The 19750-nt window shown below is 41.2% G+C and overlaps 1 protein-coding gene across 1 annotated transcript; it reads right to left on the bottom strand.

Moving 5' to 3' along the window:
* Positions 1–621: 621 nt before the first annotated feature.
* LOC306932710 (myosin heavy chain, fast skeletal muscle-like) lies at positions 622–16739 on the bottom strand. Its single transcript, XM_079514612.1, has 40 exons — positions 16521–16739; positions 16296–16439; positions 15965–16121; positions 15846–15873; positions 15642–15753; positions 15430–15522; positions 15278–15341; positions 15017–15115; positions 14145–14248; positions 13847–13985; positions 13485–13603; positions 11928–12077; positions 11664–11834; positions 11206–11393; positions 10901–11016; positions 10587–10651; positions 10235–10322; positions 9664–9781; positions 9455–9578; positions 9222–9358; positions 8645–8900; positions 7462–7704; positions 7119–7295; positions 6747–6892; positions 6569–6659; positions 6091–6480; positions 5088–5214; positions 4809–4927; positions 4524–4720; positions 3835–4018; positions 3587–3752; positions 3319–3443; positions 2874–3182; positions 2564–2767; positions 2357–2482; positions 1491–1661; positions 1302–1406; positions 1086–1181; positions 780–908; positions 622–671 (listed from the first exon to the last, which is right to left on the bottom strand). The coding sequence occupies exons 1-40, from the start codon at positions 16725–16727 to the stop codon at positions 651–653; spliced, it is 5805 nt and encodes a 1934-aa protein (XP_079370738.1). The 5' UTR covers positions 16728–16739; the 3' UTR covers positions 622–650.
* Positions 16740–19750: the final 3011 nt, after the last annotated feature.

The raw sequence follows: 19750 nt of genomic DNA, 5'->3' as shown, positions 1-19750 counted from the left end.
TTATTTCACTTAATGCAAATACCACTTCTTTTTTTGTTTTTGGCTTTTGGCTAGGTGGCCCAGCCTTCATCCAATCAGGATAGAGAGGGGCCTCCTTCCGGGAGGGACCGGGGGTTTTCCAAATCACTGAATGCTCATTTAAAATAAGATCTGGTTGCAAAAGGGGTGAAGTGGCCCTTTAATACAAGATAACTTATATATTTGAGGTCGTAGCATTCGTCTCCCTGCTCTTCTATTGAGACATTTAGATCATGTCAAAGGTCACGTCTCAGCTAGACACAGGATCTGATATGAATTTTGGTCAAGATTCAATTTATCCCCTGAGCAAGCAGGCCAGCTCTATTAGATCAATGGTAACATTTCAGCACAACACACATTAAACTGGGTTCAAATATAGAAGAGGAAAGTTACATATAGTGCTGCTTTAAGTACATTTATTTATCCTTGCAATGGTTTTACAAAATAGTGGACGTGTGCGTTAATTGAAACCAGAATACTCTGACAAACCTGACAATACAAAGTGAAGTAATGAATACAATGTACAATGAATACATGACATGACACCTTTATTGAATACAATCGGTCATATTGTATGACTTTTTGAATGGGTCATATTTTATGAGTTTTTATGGTGAGTTGTATTGGAGAAGTTATTCAGCAGTCTCCTTTCCCTGTAAAATAGGAGCATGCTATTAGATATTCAACATGATTTATTTTGTTAAATCTTAGCCATCTTAGACAGCCAACATAATAAACCTTGATATTGCACATGTATTTACCTTAGAGTCACGACTTTTAGCTCTCATCTTGTTGACTTGGGATTCAGCGATGTCAGCACGCTCCTCTGCCTCCTCTAGCTCATTCTGAACCTTTCTGCACTTAGACAGGTGAGTGTTGGCTGCTTCCTCCTACAATATGAGATAGAGATGGTTCAAAGACTCAATATTTGAAAAGAGCACCTTACAATTATAGTCCAAGCAAGACAATTTCATAAAAACTGTAAAGTGTGGTTGTGGCTAGTTAGTGTTATTATTTCACAACACTCTGCCCATGGCGAACACAACTAAAGATGTATATTGTCTTACCGCTTCCTCAGCCTGCCTCTTGTAGCCCTTCACCTTCATCTGCAGTTTGTCTACCAGATCCTGAAGCCTGGCAAGATTCTTCTTGTCCTCTTCAGTCTGAAGTGAGAGTGAATTTATGACATTTATAGTTCTTTGTATTTGTATTTTGTAGTTCATGCAATCTATTAATTTAGTTAGTGGCATGATGGATATTTAAGTGAACATGATATACAGTACCTGGTATGTAAGCTCCTTCACTCTCCTCTCGTACTTGCGGACACCTTTAATAGCGTCTGCTCCACCTCTCTGTGCAGTGTCGACCTCTCCCTCCAGTTCACGCACCTTCACAAAAGGAATTATGCACTATGAAATGACTTATTCTTATTTCATTGACTATAAGCTGTGTTGAAGTAAACCACATCTTACCCTAGACTCCAGTTTCTGGAGCTGCTTCTTGCCTCCCTTCATAGCCAGGTTCTCAGCCTCATCCAGACGGTGCTGCAGGTCCTTGACTGTGACCTCCAGGTTCTTCTTCATCCTCTCCAGGTGAGAGCTGGTGTCCTGCTCCTTCTTCAGCTCCTCGGCCATCATAGAAGCCTGGAAAGAAGATCAAATGTACTTCATTGTCCCACAAGGAAATAATCATGTCACTGCACACTTGACAAACATGGTACATAGATTACATTTATATTAATGTTGACTGCGAGAAAATATATTGTAATATAACAGGTAATAATAGGGTAATAAACAGATACTAAACGTGGTCATAAGACCAGAGGGAAACAACATCATAGGGGGGCAAAATCTGTGAAAAACATTATTTAAAAATATATTCAAAAAAAGTTAATAATGGAGCTGGGAACTTCTCCTTTGGTCCACCCATTCCTGGGATATGTGAGAATGATCCAGTGAAAAAAATAGCAAAAAAGAAAAAGCAAATCAAAAGCCCATTGTGGGATCACTCTCTCACTAAACACGGGTGAAATTCACCCGAACACTAATGCAAAAGAAAAGTAAAAAAAAAACAGGCATGTGGTCAGGGAAACAAACCTGCCCTCTATGATGTCACTGAGCATCATGTAGGTACAGTACAGAAAGAACTTCTGAACAGAAATAAAATGTATGTCGCCACCTCTGTGTCGCCAACACTTCCGTCGACACCTCTGTGTCGCCAAAACTTCAGACACAAAGGAATGTGGGTGTGGAATTCTCTCAATTGTAATAATTAAGCATGCCATAAGGATCTCTAATTGTCCTGGTATATTGGATAAGAGGCAGAGCTCCTAACTTACATCAGTGATGGCTTTCTTGGCCTTCTCCTCAGCATTCCTTGATTCTTGAACACTGTCATCCACTTCACCTTGGACCTGGATCAGGTCAGTTTCAAGTTTCTTCTTGGTGTTCACAAGGCTTGTGTTCTAAAATAAAGATTCAGTTTAGCAATGCAAGTATGAATGAGTTGTATGTTAAAAATATGTTGAGTTTTTCCATTGACTTACCTGAGAGTGCAACAGTCCAGCACGCTCACTGGCATCCACCAGTTCTTGCTCAGCCACTTTGCGGCCTCTCTCTGTCTGTTCCAGAGCCACTCTCAGCTCCTCGATCTCAGCGACCATTAGGCCGTTCCTACGCTCCACCATAGCAGCTTGCTCTATGCTATCTGCTTGGCCTCTGCTAGCTTCATCAAGGTGCACTTGGGCATCCTAAAATAAATCACATTTGGGGTGGTCACGATAAGAGAAACATCAGAATGTGATTTGTTCAAAGCAGTTCCATTGTTTGAAGGACCTGTCTAAATATGTTTTGCACCTTAAGCTGTCCCTGAACGTTCCTCAGCTGCTTCTGGGCCTCAGAAGCCTGGCGGTTGGCGTGACTCAGCTGAACCTCCATCTCGTTCAGGTCTCCCTCCATCTTCTTCTTGATTCTAAGGGCATCATTTCTGCTCCTGACCTCAGAGTCCAGAGTGCTCTGCATGGAGTCAACCACCCTCTGGCTGTTCCTCTTGATCTGCTCCATCTCTTCATCCTTCTCTGCCAGCTTCCTGTCCACCTCACCCTTGATCTGGTTGAGCTCCAGCTGGACACGGAGAATCTTGGACTCCTCGTGCTCCAGAGTACCCTGAAATGCAATACAGGATCAAAAGGTTGTAGGACTTTTTTAATATAACATCCATCATTATACTGCTACACTGTTTGAATGTAAAACATATTGAAAGAAAGAAAATACAGACATCTATAACCTAAAGTTTTAATACCTCCGCTTCCTCTAAGGCTGTCTGGATCTCTGACTTCTCTGTCTCTGTCTGCTTCTTGGACTTCTCCAGCTCATGGATGCTCTTTCCAGTCTCACCGATCTGTTCAGTCAGGTCTGAGATCTCCTCTGCAGTGGATTGAAAGTAATGAATCAGTCAGCAAATATTTTGTATTTGCATTTTAATAAAATTGTAACCTGATCCACCATTTGATCGGTTGTTGTTTTTGTTTTTTTACTGTTGCTCTTGAAAGAATGATACGAAAACGTACGTTGCAGGTTCTTGTTTTCACGCTTCATGGTCTCCAGGTGGTCCAGAGACTCCTCGTAGGAATTCTTCATCTTAAACAACTCAGTGCTGAGAGAACGAGCCTCTTTCTGAGCTCCCTCCAGTTCTGCCTGTCCCTCTTCAAATTTCTGCTTCCATTCTGCCAGGACCTGCATACAATTTGTAATGATTTGTCATTTACCCCACTTTAAGGACACAAGAATTATTTTGTAATAATGTATGTCAAAGCACCTTATCGAAGTTCCTCTGTTTCTTGTCAAGATTGGCAGCCAAACCATTGGCCCTCTCCACATCAATCATGAGGTCTTCCACTTCACCCTGGAGTCTCTGTTTGGTCTTCTCCAAAGAGGCGCACTTGGAATTCACAGCCTCGATTTGCTCCTCAGCTTCCTGAAGACGCTGGGCGAGCTTCTTCCTGTTGATCAGTTTTCAATGGAATTCGATTATTGTGGCAATATTTTGTATAGTGAGTGGTGCCACGGGAAAAATGCGTGATGCATTTTGAGCTTGTACATCTGATAATTCCACTCTTTCTGAAAATGTTGGAAAAAATATGAAAATGTTTCAACATTGAAATGATTATCACGATTTTGACGATTATGCCCATTTTTTCATTTTTATCTCAAGCGATTATCTCAGATAATTGCGATTGGGCGACAGGCCTAGTGGTACCTGAAACGGAAACGTTGAAGTCGCCCAACCCTTCTGGCCAAAGCTGCAACTGCAGGCAGGCGGTTTTGCTTGTGCATGTACAGTAGCTCGAGCAAAAGAGTGCGCAGCTGCGGTTTAACACAGAGCGCTCGTTCACAAGTTAGCACTTGTAGAGCGTTCTTCCGGGTGCTTCAAACGCCAGTGAGCAACTTCTATTTAAATGAATAGTGGGAGCGGGTCTGTCTATGGTAAAAACACTGCTGACTTACTTGGCCTCCTCCAGCTCCTCAGTGCGTTGGACAGCATCAGTCTCATACTTGCTCCTCCACTGACACACCTCAGCGTTGGCCTTGGACATTCCACGCTGCAGCTCTGCCTTCGCCTCCTGCTCCTCCTCAAACTGCTCCCTCAGAAGGTCACAGTCATGGCGAGCTGATTGCACAGCATGAGCAAGGGCATTCTTTGCCTGTCAGAAGAAAATGGAAAAAAACAATGTCAGCTGAATGAAATGACAAATAATATGAAACTAAAATAGAAAATAATCTGTTCCTCACCTTAACCTCCTCTTCAACAAGTCTCTTCAACTCCTCAATCTGTTGGGTGAAGGCCTGCTTGCCTCTTGTGAGCTGAGAGACCAGAGCTTCTTTCTCCTCCAGTTGACGACCAAACTCACCTAATTAGAAATTTGAATATTCATTTTAAACATTTCAAACATATCATCGGTGGCTGGGATAACTGTTGATCAAAAGCATTATCTCTAATTATGGTCAATTTGCTCAAGTACCATTGACAAACCATGTAGTCAAATGATTTATGATTAAATGAACATTTACCATTCTCTGTCAACAGTCTTGCTCTCTGAGCGCCGATATCATTGATCTGGCGAACGTTTTCATCACTCTTGGCCTTGATTTCACTAAGTTGGTCCTCAAGGGTGCGGCACATCTTCTCAAGATTTCCCTGGAAACGAACATTATATATGTTCAATCATCTTTTTTTTCAGATTCATTTGCTTTGATTTAAAGCAAAGCCAATCGATATAGTCTATATTTCAGCCCTCCGGTTTATAACTGTATGGTTTCCTTACCCATCACTGGGTTGCTTGGCCATCATTAGCTATGAGGAGAGAACAGCACTGCACTGTTTTTAAAGCCTTAAACACTTAACATTTGCCTAATTATCTTAACAGCTTAATAACATTTAGAGCAGGGGTGGGCAACTTTGACGATGGAGAGTGCCACTATATTTCCACACTCACTCCAGAGGGGCCACATTGCATATAATGTTGTAGCAAAAATAGCCGATCTACAAGCTCTCGATTTGAGCTTGTAGATCGGCTATTTTTTACTATATTTAAATTGAAATCCTGAGTAATTTTTTTTGCTATTTTTTAATTTAACTTCAAATGCATTTACCGGTAGTTATACCTATGTTAAGTTTATGAACTTAAATACAAATACATTGGACATAAAAAGTCTAACATTTGAATACTAATCATTAAGCTACTAATATAGACTGAAGTAATTAAAGCGGGTCATGTTATATGTCAGTATATTCTGATATTTACCTAAGGGCCACATTAAGTGAAGGTGGGGGCCGCATGTGGCCCCCGGGCCACCAGTTGCCCATGTGTGATTTAGAGTTTGCATACTCGTTCACAAGATTACTTGTATGAAACATTCCCACTGTTAAATCTGAGCTATAAAGACTGCCTTTCAATGCCCCACACATGTGGAACTATCAGTTTTAAAATTTGAGTATTTCATTTCACTTTAGTCACTTTAAACATGTTTGTTTGTCTCAAGAATGATATTATACCATGGCATTCCATCATACCTTTGCCTTAGCAACAGCCTCCATGTTGCTGGACAGGTCATCGATCTCCATCTTGTATTCACTCTTCTCCTTCTCCAGTTTCTGCTTGACTCTCTGGAGGTTGTCGATCTGTTCACCCAGTTCCGCCACGCTGTCGGCCTGTTTCTTACGGAGAGCAGAAGCAGTGGCCTCATGCTGCAGGGTGGACTCTTCAAGGTCACGACGCACCTTCTGGAACTCAGCCTCGCGCTTCTTGTTCATCTCGATCTGAGCGGCGGTGGCACCTCCAGCCTCCTCCAGCCTCTCACTGATCTCTTCAAGTTCCCTGGAGAGATCGGCTCTCTGCTTCTCCACTTTGGCACGAGCGGCACGCTCTGCCTCGATCTCCTCCTCCAGTTCTTCAATACGAGCCTTTCAAATGAATGATGTTAGATTAACATCTGAAAATAACCATTCACACTTACTTATTATTAATGATTTTACAGAAAATAAAAAATACCTGGAGTTCTTTGATCTTCTTCTGCAGCTGGGCCCCCAAAGATTGTTCATCCTCAATCTTACTCAGAAGCTGGCTTACTTCAAAGTCCTTCCTGTTGAATACAGTCAATAGTCATATTTTAGCATCATTCTGCAGGTGGTTTCACTCCATGACATTTCATATTGTTGGTGCACATTACTTCTTTATCTTCTCGTCAGATTGCTGCTTGTCATTTTCCAGGTCCATGATGGATTCCTGGGCCAGTTTCAGATCACCCTCAAGCTTTCTCTTGGCTCTCTCCAGGTCCATGCGGAGCTTCTTCTCTTGCTCCAGAGAACCCTCCAACTGCACAACAATATATTGTTGTTGTTAATCAGTAAAACAATAAACATATAATATTAAAGAGTGCCGTGATATTTGTATCTTTTCCAGTTTTCTTTGTACACTTTTTTGAAAACAAATTGTCCACCTCATATAATGATAATACCTGATGATTATGTTTTAGGGTGGAAAAAAATCACGACACTCCATCTTTAAATTCAAAACATCTGATTCCCTTTGGTAAACTCACATCGTCAACTTGCTGCTCCAGCTTGGTCTTGGCCTTGGTCAGAGTGTTGACTTTGTCCTCCTCTGCCTGCAGGTCATCCAGGGTTTGCTGATGTGCCTCTTGGAGGGCTTTTTTCTCCTTGGTCAGCTTAGCGACACTCTCATCCTGAGACGCCATCTCCTCAGTCAGGTTCTTCACCTGATAGAAGCAAAACATAATGTGTTGTCATAGAATGGCTCAAATTCAATCAGTGCTTTTCAAAGTGGATTCCAGGGACTCTCAGGGTTCCTTTAGGGGAGGGGGGTTCTGAATTGACCCTTACAAGTCTGTAACTAGAGTGTATGATCTTGAGTATAATCTATACCTTGTTTTCAGTGGCGTGTTTCTCCTTCTCCACTTTGGCCAAGGTGAGCTCCAGGTCATCAATGTCCTTCTTGAGCTCAGAGCATTCATCCTCCAGCTTTCTCTTCTTGGCAGTCAGTTCTGCATTGATCTCCTCCTCGTCCTCCAGTCTCTCGGTCGTCTCTTTGAGCTTTGCCTCCAACTGGATCTTACTTTTAATAAGACCTTCACATCTCTCCTCAGCATCATTCAGAGCCTCGTCTCCCTATAGTTGTCAATGAATTAATTTGAAGAATGTCAAATTGGGTCAGGCCCTTGTACTGAACAGCCGTTCGACCACCAGGCATTCTCTGCCATGGTCTGCAATGTATACCATGGCAGAGAATGCCTGGTGGTCGACTCTACTTATACATTCTACTTTAGATAAAAGATTTAAAGGGCAATATCACTTTGGTAGAGGTTTGGGTTGTGTATTTACCTTGTCATGATGTTATCCAAATGTGGACAAGAAATCAAAAAGAATTGCTCTAGTAATTAGAAATTGATAATTCTAAATATTCTCCTCATTGACTTACATTGTACACTGAAACAGCTCACAAAGTCACTGAAGGAGGAGAGGACACTGGAGCAGCACAGACATTTAGAGCCTTTTAATAGGTACTAGTATACAGAACGACTAACGTTTCGACCTAAGCTCTCAAAGTCACTCTTTTAGTACGTAAACAAACAAACAAAGTTGATTCAGACAATATAGAGCATCACCAAACCCAGTTATGTTTTTTTTAATAAAATGTAAAATTCCTGTTGATTTTGCCATTTTTATACGAAGAAAACCCGGACTGGATCCATGGATCCAGATCTAGATCTTCAAATAGTAAATTCAACAGGAAGTTAACATTATTATTAAAAACAAAAACAGTACTGGGTTTGGTGATGCTCATATTGTCTGAATCAATTTTGTTTGTGTTCATTTAAAAGAGTGACTTTGAGAGCTCTTGAGTACCATGTAAGTCAACGAGGAGAATATTTTGAATTATCAATTTCTAATCAATGGAGCAATTATTTTTGATTTCTTGTCCACCTTTGGAGTTACATCATGGCAACGTAACTATACAACTCAAACCTAAAAAAAGTGGTCTTGCCTTTTAAGATGATAAACAATATGAAATATTAGCAACATTTCCTGTACAAGTGTAGCTACTTACTGATGCCGATGCCGATGCAAGGTTATTCTTCTCCTGGATCGCAGCTATCAATTTCTCTTCCAGTGTCTTCTTCAAGGCCTGGAGAGTGGCCAGGTCAGTCTTCATCTTTTCATAGTTCTCCTTCATGTCATTCAGCTCCTTCTCAGTCTCAGCACTCTGCAAGAGAGGCTTGATCTTGTAGTAGACCATCATCCATGGCCAATGTTTCACATTGACGAATGAGCGCATGTTGAACTGGATGGTGTAAATGGCCTCTCTGTGGACAACAGTGGATCATGATTGAAATGCAGATTGAGGGTTTCCATGTAATACGCCTGCTGTTATTATATAATTGTGTCATTATAGTTGTACTATTGTTGTTGTTATTATTGCTGTTGGTATTGTTGTTAACTGCCGCAATGTAAATGCAGGATGACCCCCCATCCTATAGCCTGATTCTGCTCGAGGTTTCTTCTGCTGTTTATTAAGGAGATTTTTCCTTGCCACCATCATCAAAAGCTTGCTCTGCAATTTTTGCTATTTTATTATAGTGATTTGACACTTTATTTCTTTTATTGAATAGATGTTTTCAAAGTACCTCCTAGCCATCATCTTGACAAACTCCTTCCTCATGAGGTAAGCTCGTGCGAGTGCCTGAGTCATGCCGACCAGAGCAGCCAGCTTTTCATCTCGCATCTCTTCAAGGACACCCAGCAGACCAGCTTTGAAGAACACCTGAATACAATGTCACAAACACTGTAACTAAACAACCATAAAATCTATTTTTAGTCCTCTGTCCATAATGTTAAACCAGATTGGGAGTGTGTTTACCTTGGTGTGTCCGAACCTGTACTCATCAACAGGTACGTCAATGGACCCAAGCAGCTTCTCAGATGCCTTCTTGTTGTCCATGAACGCGCCTTCGGGACATGCGCTGGCGTTCAGTACTTTGTATCTGTTTTGCAGAAGTTCATGGTCATTTTGCGTGCCTCCCGTTAATACGTTTGGAACTAAAAGCTGCTGGAAAAAGGAATTGATACCTCTGCTTGAAGTCAGCATAGGGGATTCTGCTTGGGAAGCCCTTTCTACAAATTCTGATGCCCTCCAGCACACCATTACACCTCAGCTGGTGGATGACCAGGAAGTTCTCCATCAGTCCTGTAAATATGTTGCTTCATTATAATTACAACAAAATAGTTACGCACTGGCCAAAGTTGCATTTAATGAGTCAAAACGAGTCAACCAAAATACAAACATACAAAATAATGTAATCTGCATAGGGAGATCTTATATTTTAAGTGTATTCTGTGTTGTACCCATATATGTCAGCATTTGCTATAATTGTCTGGGCAAAGGGCCCTAGAGCTAAAGCAAATTGTGAGGACAGTGTCTGGTTAGTCAGTCTCATAGCTGCAGTGGGGTTGCTGTACAATAGCCTAATCCATGTAATGAACCTATCTCCAATGTAAAAAAAATTCCATCACTGAGAACAAGTACGAATATTCCACCTGGTCGAAAGCCTTTTCCGCATCCTGGCTTAGTACTACAAGCCAAGGTCTTCCTTGGGGCCACTAGGAGATAATTGATAAGGCGTCAAATGTTTCTTTTCACCTGGACACTTGGACTCGTTGGGAATCAGGCAACGCACAAAGTGAGGATGTGTGCTCCTCAAGTTGGTCATCAGCAACTGCAAGTTTGCCTATTGAGACATAAAGGTTTATAATGAGTCAAAAGTAATAGAATGTTGTACTTTTTCTTCCACTATAATTATTTGAACTCTTTAGATACTACTTACTTTGCAGATTTAGATTGTTTTTAAAAACATACTTTAACGACGTAAACCCTATTCTAAACTTTAATTCCAACATTTAAAGACTATTTCTTACATGGATATAATGTTGATAATAATAACGCTTCATTCTTACAGGGATATATGTTGATAATAATGAAAAGATATTCTTACCCTGAAAGCACTAGACACAGTCTGCATGGAACCACCCTTCTTCTTGCCTCCCTTCTTGGTATTATCTGTTTATATTAGAATCATGAGTTATCATTAGTTATATAGAATGAAAATGCTTCCCTTCTTGTCAGATTCTGAATGTTTATAGTATTGATATAACAATACCTTCAGGCTCAGGTGGGGGATAGAACACATTATATTATATTATTGTCCTATATTAATTTGCTGATGTCCCGCCCCCTCTGTGTTCCTATTGGCTCTGGGGTACAGCTCCCAATATGCTAAATGCTCCAAACCAATTGTAATAAACATACCTTCAGGCTCAGGTGGTGGATATAACATACAGAGCAGCTTCACTGTAGACTTCTGGTACAGCTGCACCACAGAGTCGTTGAGAGGATCCTTGTTCTTCTCTAGCCATCCTGTGATGCTGTTGATTGATTGATGGATTGATTGAATACTTTATTAACACTTTTTTAACAAAAGCCAATCGCTTGTTTCCATTGGGGTCCTCCATACTCAATTAATCAAAAACTGTAGTCCACAGTTCCGGTTATATTATATATAATGTATAATTATATATACAGTACATATAGGCATACTATAGGGTTCTGTTCACCTGTAGTCCACAGTTCCAGCATAGTGGACCAGGGAGAAGTGAGCCTCACCCTTGCCTTTACCAGGCTTGGGTTTTTCAAAGGCCTTGTTCTTCCCCAGATGCAGGTCAATCAACTTCTCTGCAAAACTTTTGTCTGTAGCTTTTGGGAACATGCACTGCTCTTCAAGGCTGGAGAAGATGCCCAAGGGCTTTGGGAAGGAGACACAAGAGACAAATCAACAAAAGCTTAGTGCCAATGACGTGTGTGTGTGTATACATTATGTCCATTAAAGCACAAAATAATTGTATACCTTCAATGAACGCAATGCTGACACCTAAGTCCATAGCAATACATAATAATATAATACGCTATACTAATAATAATTCTATACCTTCTCAATCAGCTCAATGCAACAGTGTATGTATTTCATTCTCAATCAGCTCAATTGCAGACAGCCAAGTCCATGTACAGTACCTACCTTCTCAATGAGCTCAATGCAGATAGCCAAGTCCATGCCGAAGTCAACGAGATCCCAGGGAATTCCCTCTTTCATGTATTCTTCTTGTTCCAGAACAAACATGGTGTGGTTGAAAAACTGTTGCAGTTTCTCATTGGTGAAGTTGATGCACAGCTGCTCCAGGGTGTTGAACTGTGAGAGGAAATATCATTAGCCCAATCTCTTGTAAATGTGTAACTGTGACAAAAATATTTAGTCTCCCACTTAAAACAAGTCCATGCTTACATCAAAGATTTCAAAACCAGCGATGTCCAGCACACCAATGTAGTAGTTTCTCGGCTGCTTGGTGTCCAGCATCTCGTTGATCCTAATGACCATCCACAAGAACAGCTTCTCATAGATGGACTTGGCCAAGGCACTGACTGAGTTCATTGTCTAAGGAAATAGGAACATTATAGTGAGTTACACAATTTAAGCAATTTTAGCCTTTGCATAAGCCTGCAAGGTTTTCAAGGCTAGGCCAAGTGCTACGGGCTAGGGTGGAGTCTGAAGAGGTGAATCTTCAGATTACGGTGGAAGATTCAAAGTTTGTCTGCAGATCTAACTGCAATGGAAAGTTTATTCCACAAGTTTGAGAGCCCGAGTGCTTTAGGGAAGGTTGACAGCTTCCCTGTGTTAGCTGATCTGAGTGAGCGGGATGGGTTTTAGGGTTGGATACACAATAGGGTATGCACATGCATAAAGTGAATGGCAAATTCACAAATACAACTTCTCTATTTGGATGTATGGGCTGTCAAGGCCAGAAAGTTTTTTGTTGCCACTCAGTAGTTCTTCCCGCATAACTTCCAGGTTTGATGATTATGTCACGCACATACCCTCTATACACAAGGTCATGGTGTAGTCATATATATATATATATATATATATATATATATATATATATATATATATTAAATGATTCGTTTTTTGCTTTTTTGCCTTTATTGATAGATACAAGTGAAGATGGACAGGAAAGAGGGAGAGAGAGACCGGGAAAAACATGCACCAAACGTCGTCATGAACGGGACTCAAACACACAACCCACTACGGGCAGAGCCTATATATGTGGCATGCGCCTGTCCTGGACCACTAGGCCAGCAGGCGCCAAACATGTCAGTAGAGGTACTTGGAACTGCACATGTTTCTGCAGTGTGCTGCTGTTTTTGTAGCAGAAATGCAGGGCAAAGGTTTTTCCTTGGCCTCTAGGGAGTGTGCATTCAAAGTTTTAAGCAAATCGGTGCAGTTACCTGTAAAAATGCCAATCGGCCTGTTATAGTGCCACCATGAGGCTGATTTGAAATTTTTCAAGTGGCGTTACTTCCTCGGCTGTGTGGGAATATGCGTGCAAAATTTCACAGAAATTGCACACTGCGTTCATATGCATTTTGTTCAGTTTAATGGATATAGAGATACTGTGTACCGGTTTGCATGATGTTTGGACAAAATCTGTAGGACTAGGAGTGATATCAAAACATGTGTTTTGCAAAAATCGACCTCCTGGTGGCGCACCGATTACGCCGATCTGAAAGATTTGGGGCAGAGGTTCTGCTCTGGCATCCACCTATCCAGGGAGTGTGCATGCACAGTTCGCGGCCAAACAGTGCCTGAGATTAGCTGTTCACAGACACACAAACAGGCACACAGACCGACGGACATGGTGCAAAACACAATCTCTGCCTCACCTTCAGCCTGGCTGAGACAATAATGTTGGAGGATCATTTTAATAATGATTTAAAACAGTCTGGACACAATTTATAAGGTGTGTATGAAATCAGAACATGGAAATAATGTAACTTTACTCACCTGTGGCACAGTTTGTCCTTTAGTGACAAATTCATTTCCCACTTTAACTCTGGGGTAGCAGTATGCCTTAAGCATTTCCGCTGAGTTCAGACCCAACAGGTAGCAGATCTTGTCAGCCACTGAAATGATCATACAATTTGCAATTTACGATTCAGGCATTTAGCAGACGCTTAATCCAGAGTGCGATTTTAGCAAGGTAAACACAATTGGTAATACATTGAATGCATACAGCTAGTAATCTAGGACCATATAGGTAAACCAAATAACCTTCAGTATAAACAGTATAATATAAATAAATAATGACAATATATTGAAAATATATTTAGCTTAGTTCTTTTGAAATATAAATAGATGCAATTTACCCTCCGTGCCGTCTGGCTCCGCCTGTTCCTCACGCTGCTTCTGTTTGAAGACCAACGTTCCATGATGCATCACTGATCCGGTGAACTTGTAGATGCACGCTTTCTCCTCAACATTGAAGCCCAGGATGCCAATAGCATCCTGAAGATTGAGATGAAGCATTATATTAGCAATCCAGTTTAAATAGGATTATTTTGGGAGGTCATGGCCTGAAAACCACTGCTTTACAAAATGTATTTTGCAGAGCAACTGACTGCAATGCACAGTGAGTATTAGAAATGTAAAATAATGTCCATTTACATCTGTAGCATCCAACTCGACTTTGTCATCAATGCTGGCCACAGTGATCTGACCCATGCTGATCAACGGGAAGTCGTATGGGTTGTTGGTGATGAGACAACTTTCTGAGAAGGGATTACAAAAAGTGTGAACATGTGTTTCTATTCATTAGTGTGGTTCAACCAGACTAGTAATAGTAACACTTTATTTTTTTACTTCTTTCTAGAGTAACCCTAAACTTTGCTTCACTACTTATCCCACAGTTTTGATGGCACGCACTTGACCGGCTTCATCGGGAATCGTGTGCTTGTATTTTGCTAAGAGAAATGTTGTATAGTTGAATTGATATTAATGTATTCGTGCATTACATTTCCCCATTGACATGAATCGGAAAATTCGAAAAGTCACGTTCAAGTATCTTTTCCATAAGGGCTATAGTTACAAAACTAGGAGGGCAGGTTCATAATAATTATTAAAATGAATTAACTTATAATTATATTGGTCGGCTATATTGTGGCGCTATAACAGCCCACTTTATGTTTTGGCTTATAACTCTTGAACCGTAGGTCGTAACATTTTTCCCTGGATTCCGTGGGTCATGACGCATCTCCCCATATAGTGCGTATCGTGCGGCCGTAATCGTCGTCCAAAGTTAATGGGAGGGGACTATTTTACAAAAAAACGTCCAATCCATCCCAAATTTGAATCACATGTCACGGGTGGTTTAATCAACCCAGAGCAAAAAGCAATTCCATTTTCATCCACAAGGGGTGCCGCAAAAAAATAAAAAATAAATAACCATTTGTTGCAGACATTTTTTTTTTTTTTTTCAAAATTGCGACTTTTCTAGTTAATTTATGTTCTCACTGCATCATCAGTATAATTCCACTTACCAATAATCCCAGGTATGTGGTCGGTCATCATCTGGAAGAAGATATGGTAACCTCTCTCTAGAGGAAGCTGGTAGGTCACTCTAGACTTCTCCAGCAGATCTATATGGGTTGTACAACATAATTAATAATAATAATAATAATAATAATAATAATAATAATAATAATAATAATAATAATAATAATAATATTCTATATGGGTTGTACATATGTCAAAATGTAATCCTCAATATATAATTTCTCATCTCTGAACTTCATACTTACATGTCTCAATATCAGCACTGGCCAATTTACCCGCATTGTTGAAATGGATTCTGATGAATTTACCCTGTTTGATATAGCACAATTAGTTGCATCCGTCTACATTGTGGAATTATTGCAGGTTTACTCATAAAATGTCATTATTTTACACTTACAAAGCGAGAGGAGTTGTCATTCCTCACAGTCTTGGCATTACCATAGGCCTCCAGCAAGGGATTGGCTGCAATAATCTGATCCTCCAGTGACCCCTAGAATGTTTTAGACATTTTGGTCTTAATTCTTTTAAATTGAATTGCTATATTTCATATAAATGCTTTATGTTCCAAAACATTTTTGTTAAAGTTAAAAACATATACATATACAGTACCTTAATTTTACCACCATCGGCCGCCGATTTCTCTCCACTAGCAGTCGCTGCTGTTGCAAAGTACTGGATGACACGCTTGGTGTTCACAGTCTTCCCAGCACCGGATTCTCCACTGGTTATAAAAGCATACATTCAGAGAAATGCACTTAGTGAATTTGTGTACAATGTTCTTTTTTTAATGCCTAGTAGATGATGGAAACTTACGTGATCAGGACAGACTGGTTTTCTTTATCTGTAAAATGTAAAGCACATATTTTTTTAGTCATGGATATACAGCACAAACTCATTATGTATTTGTTTACATTGTCCTGACTAGTACGTACCCATCAGCATGAACTGAAAGGCGTTGTCAGAGACAGAGTAGATGTGGGGTGGAGCCTCAATACGCTTCTTGCCTCTGTAGGCATTTACAACCTCCTGGTCATACACTGGGAGCCACTTGTAGGGGTTCACAGTTGCACAGAACAAGCCAGAGTAGGTCTGAAGGGGAGAAGAGAGAGAACATTAACATTGAACATAACTTCAGAACCATGAGTTGTTTGCATTTGTTTTTCTACGGTTTTTCATTTGATGATATAATTTGTACTCTGTGTTTGTGTTTTTCTTTCTTTGACAGGTGAAATAATGTACTGCTCAACATGTAGAAAAGCTTACATAGATCATCCATGCTGCATAACGCTCTTTGAGGTTATACAGGACAGTGGCTTCAGTGAGGTGGGTCATCATGGCCATGTCCTCAATCTTGTCATACTTGGGAGGGTTCATAGGGGTGACATCCGCCTCAGGGACAGTTCTTTTCTAAAAAAGAAAAAGCACAACTTCAGAATGTAATGTGATTACAGTTGTACTGTGCCACTATTTGATTTTAGATACACCTACATCTTTCTTGTCCAGCGTTTCCACGGTGACTTTGTCACCTTCCTTGCTTATAATCTTACACTTGAGGTATAGCTCTGCCTTATCCACCACATATGATGCAGTTTTGGCATCAAAGGGCGCACTTTGAGCTTCCATTCTCTCCTTCTCTGGCTTACGGAGATAAATGGCGGCCCCGCCGTACTGCTTCATCTCTTCGTCCGTACTCATGGTGGCGGCTTTCTGTATTTGAGGAGAGGAGAAGCAAGCACTCAGTCGAGTAGTTCACAGTATAAGAATATCGGGTAGTCTATAGAAAGGAATTCCAGCATTAACTTTTTATCCATTTAGGATTCCTTATTTATTAAAGGTTTACCCCCATAAGCAGCAACAAACGGATGTTTCAGCCCCAGGGCTAGGCATAAGCGGTATAAGCGGTCGCTTAGGGCCACAACCACTGAGGGGGCCACATCACAGGGAGAAGATTTCTTTATTTTTGTAATGTATCCCCTATCCCATACATGGGCTACTGGCGGCCTGAGGGCCACATGTGGCCCCCACCTTCACTTAATGCAGCCCGCAGGTTAATATCAACTGGCAGCCTGGGGGCCACATGTGGCCCCCACCTTCACTTAATGCGGTCCGCAGGTTAATATCAACTGTAGGCTACAGTTGAGGGATGTTTATACCATCCCTCTACATTGGGGACACTGTTTATAGCATCCCTCTACACTGGGGGCGCTGTTTATACCATCCCTCTACACTGGGGGTGCTGTTTATACCATCCCTCCCCACTGGGGACGCTGTTTATACCAGTCAGTCTGTCATACCACCCCTCCCCACTGGGGACGCTGTTTATACCAGTCTCTCTGTCATACCATCCCTCCCCACTGGGGGGCACTGTTTATACCAGTCAGTCTGTCATACCATCCCTCCCCACTGGGGGCACTGTTTATACCAGTCAGTCTGTCATACCATCCCTCCCCACTGGGGGCGCTGTTTATACCAGTCTCTCTGTCATACCATCCCTCCCCACTGGGGGCACTGTTTATACCAGTCAGTCTGTCATACCATCCCTCCCCACTGGGGGCGCTGTTTATACCATCCCTCTACACTGGGGGTGCTGTTTATACCATCCCTCCCCACTGGGGACGCTGTTTATACCAGTCTCTCTGTCATACCATCCCTCCCCACTGGGGGCACTGTTTATACCAGTCAGTCTGTCATACCATCCCTCCCCACTGGGGGCACTGTTTATACCAGTCTGTCATACCATCCCTCCCCACTGGGGGCGCTGTTTATACCAGTCTGTCATACCATCCCTCTACACCGGGGGCGCTGTTTATACCAGTCAGTCTGTCATACCATCCCTCCCCACTGGGGGCACTGTTTATACCAGTCAGTCTGTCATACCATCCCTCCACACTGGGCCCCCACATGTGGCCCCCACCTTCACCTAATGCGGCCCGCAGGTTAATATCAACTGGCGGCCTGAGGGCCACATGTGGCCCCCACCTTCACCTAATGCGGCCCGCAGGTTAATATCAACTGGCGGCCTGAGGGCCACATGTGGCCCCCACCTTCACCTAATGCGGCCCGCAGGTTAATATCAACTGGCGGCCTGATCTAGCCTCTTAATTTTGATCTCAAAGTGCACCAGATTGAAGCATTTTCATGGCAAATTTACACATTTTTCTGGACCCGGGGGTCAGGGGGGGGCGCATAATATTATGTTGCTTAGGGCCACTAAATGCCCAGAACCGGCACTGTTCAGCCCATAGGCCTTCCTCTACTTATTTTGTATTTTATTTGTAGGAAGGCCTACCGGCCAAAACATACATTTGTTGCTGCTACTGGGTGTGAACCTTTAATATACAAAGAACAAATGGAATAAAAGTGTGTGCTGGTATGCCTTTCTAGACAGACAATAGATGTTTTTGCTGACTTGACATCTGAGCAGATCATTGTAGGACTATGCTAGGTTTAATGTCAAAATTATGAACACTCACTTTTCCCCTCTACCAGTAGCAGTGAAATCTTGAGTGCAGTACAAGTCCTAAGTGTGGGGGGAAAAAACATATTTTTGAGTTGAATGATTTAGTATTATATGAATCCTATATTGTTCATTCTTGCCGCACAGCACTTCATGAGAGACATTTTTAAATTACTCATTAGTTCCACATTTGAAAAGAGTGATCCATTCCATCCAATATTATCACTGCATGCAATGAAATGAAATGATGCTTGCCCATTCAGTTCTTTTCATTTGTTTGTTTGTTTGTTTGTTTGTTTTTTTGTTTTGTTTTGTTTTGTACTGAGGCAATGCTAGACTTTTTTTCTCCGTTTCTAATACACTTTAATTCCATTGTATGAATTAAGGTTACATTCAGAGGTGCATGGGTATACACTAGCCAAACTGTACTCAAGTAAAATAATTGTTGTAATAATAATAATAATAATAATAATAATAATAATAATAATAATAATAATAACTCCAGTAGCTGACATTACATGCAATGTAAATTATTATTTAAGTACTAATATAAACTAAATATAAAATAATTAATAAAAGCAAATTCCAATCTGGCCTAAACCACAATTACAAATAAAAGACTATACAGTCAATCATTTAAATCTGTACAGTACATTGTAACATCAATTATGCTGTCCACTATGTGGACTATGCTGTCCACTATGTGGACTATGCTGTCCACTAAGTGGACAGCATAGTCCAGTAGAGTATGTAAGGAGTCATACGACTGGTTTTATAAGACTAGGATCAGCTATCTCTAAAACATTTATATGACTATGCATAGCTTAGATATCTAACACATTAGTAGGACTATTAAAGACAGATGAAGTCTCACTCACCAGATGAAACGCTGAACACCTCTGCAGTGGGTCCGCATGTCACCCGCCTCAGCAGGCTTATATGAGTTGCTAATTGCAATCTTTGCAGAAAGTAAAAGTAGGAATGGCCTTTAATGGTTCTTCCTTCTTGTTGACATTGCAATAGCATCCTTGTGGTCAAACCATTCCCATGACACTGGATAGTGCATCTTGTGCATCAGGTTTATGAGTCAACTTTATGGCCATGCCAGTGGCTATGATATAAATATAGCCTGTGCCTGGTTTGGTATAATCATCACAGCATGACTTGTCAGATACATTAGTTTCATATTCAGTGAGGGAAGTAACTACGTAATTGTGTTGAAAATTGGAAATACTCCACTTAAGTAAAAGTGGGCTACATC

Source organism: Electrona antarctica, assembly GCF_951216825.1.
Source record: "Electrona antarctica genome assembly, chromosome: 11".
NCBI classification, from domain to species: Eukaryota; Metazoa; Chordata; class Actinopteri; order Myctophiformes; family Myctophidae; genus Electrona; species Electrona antarctica.
Note: the sequence above shows the minus strand (reverse complement) of the source record. Positions and strands in the feature narration are given on the sequence as shown.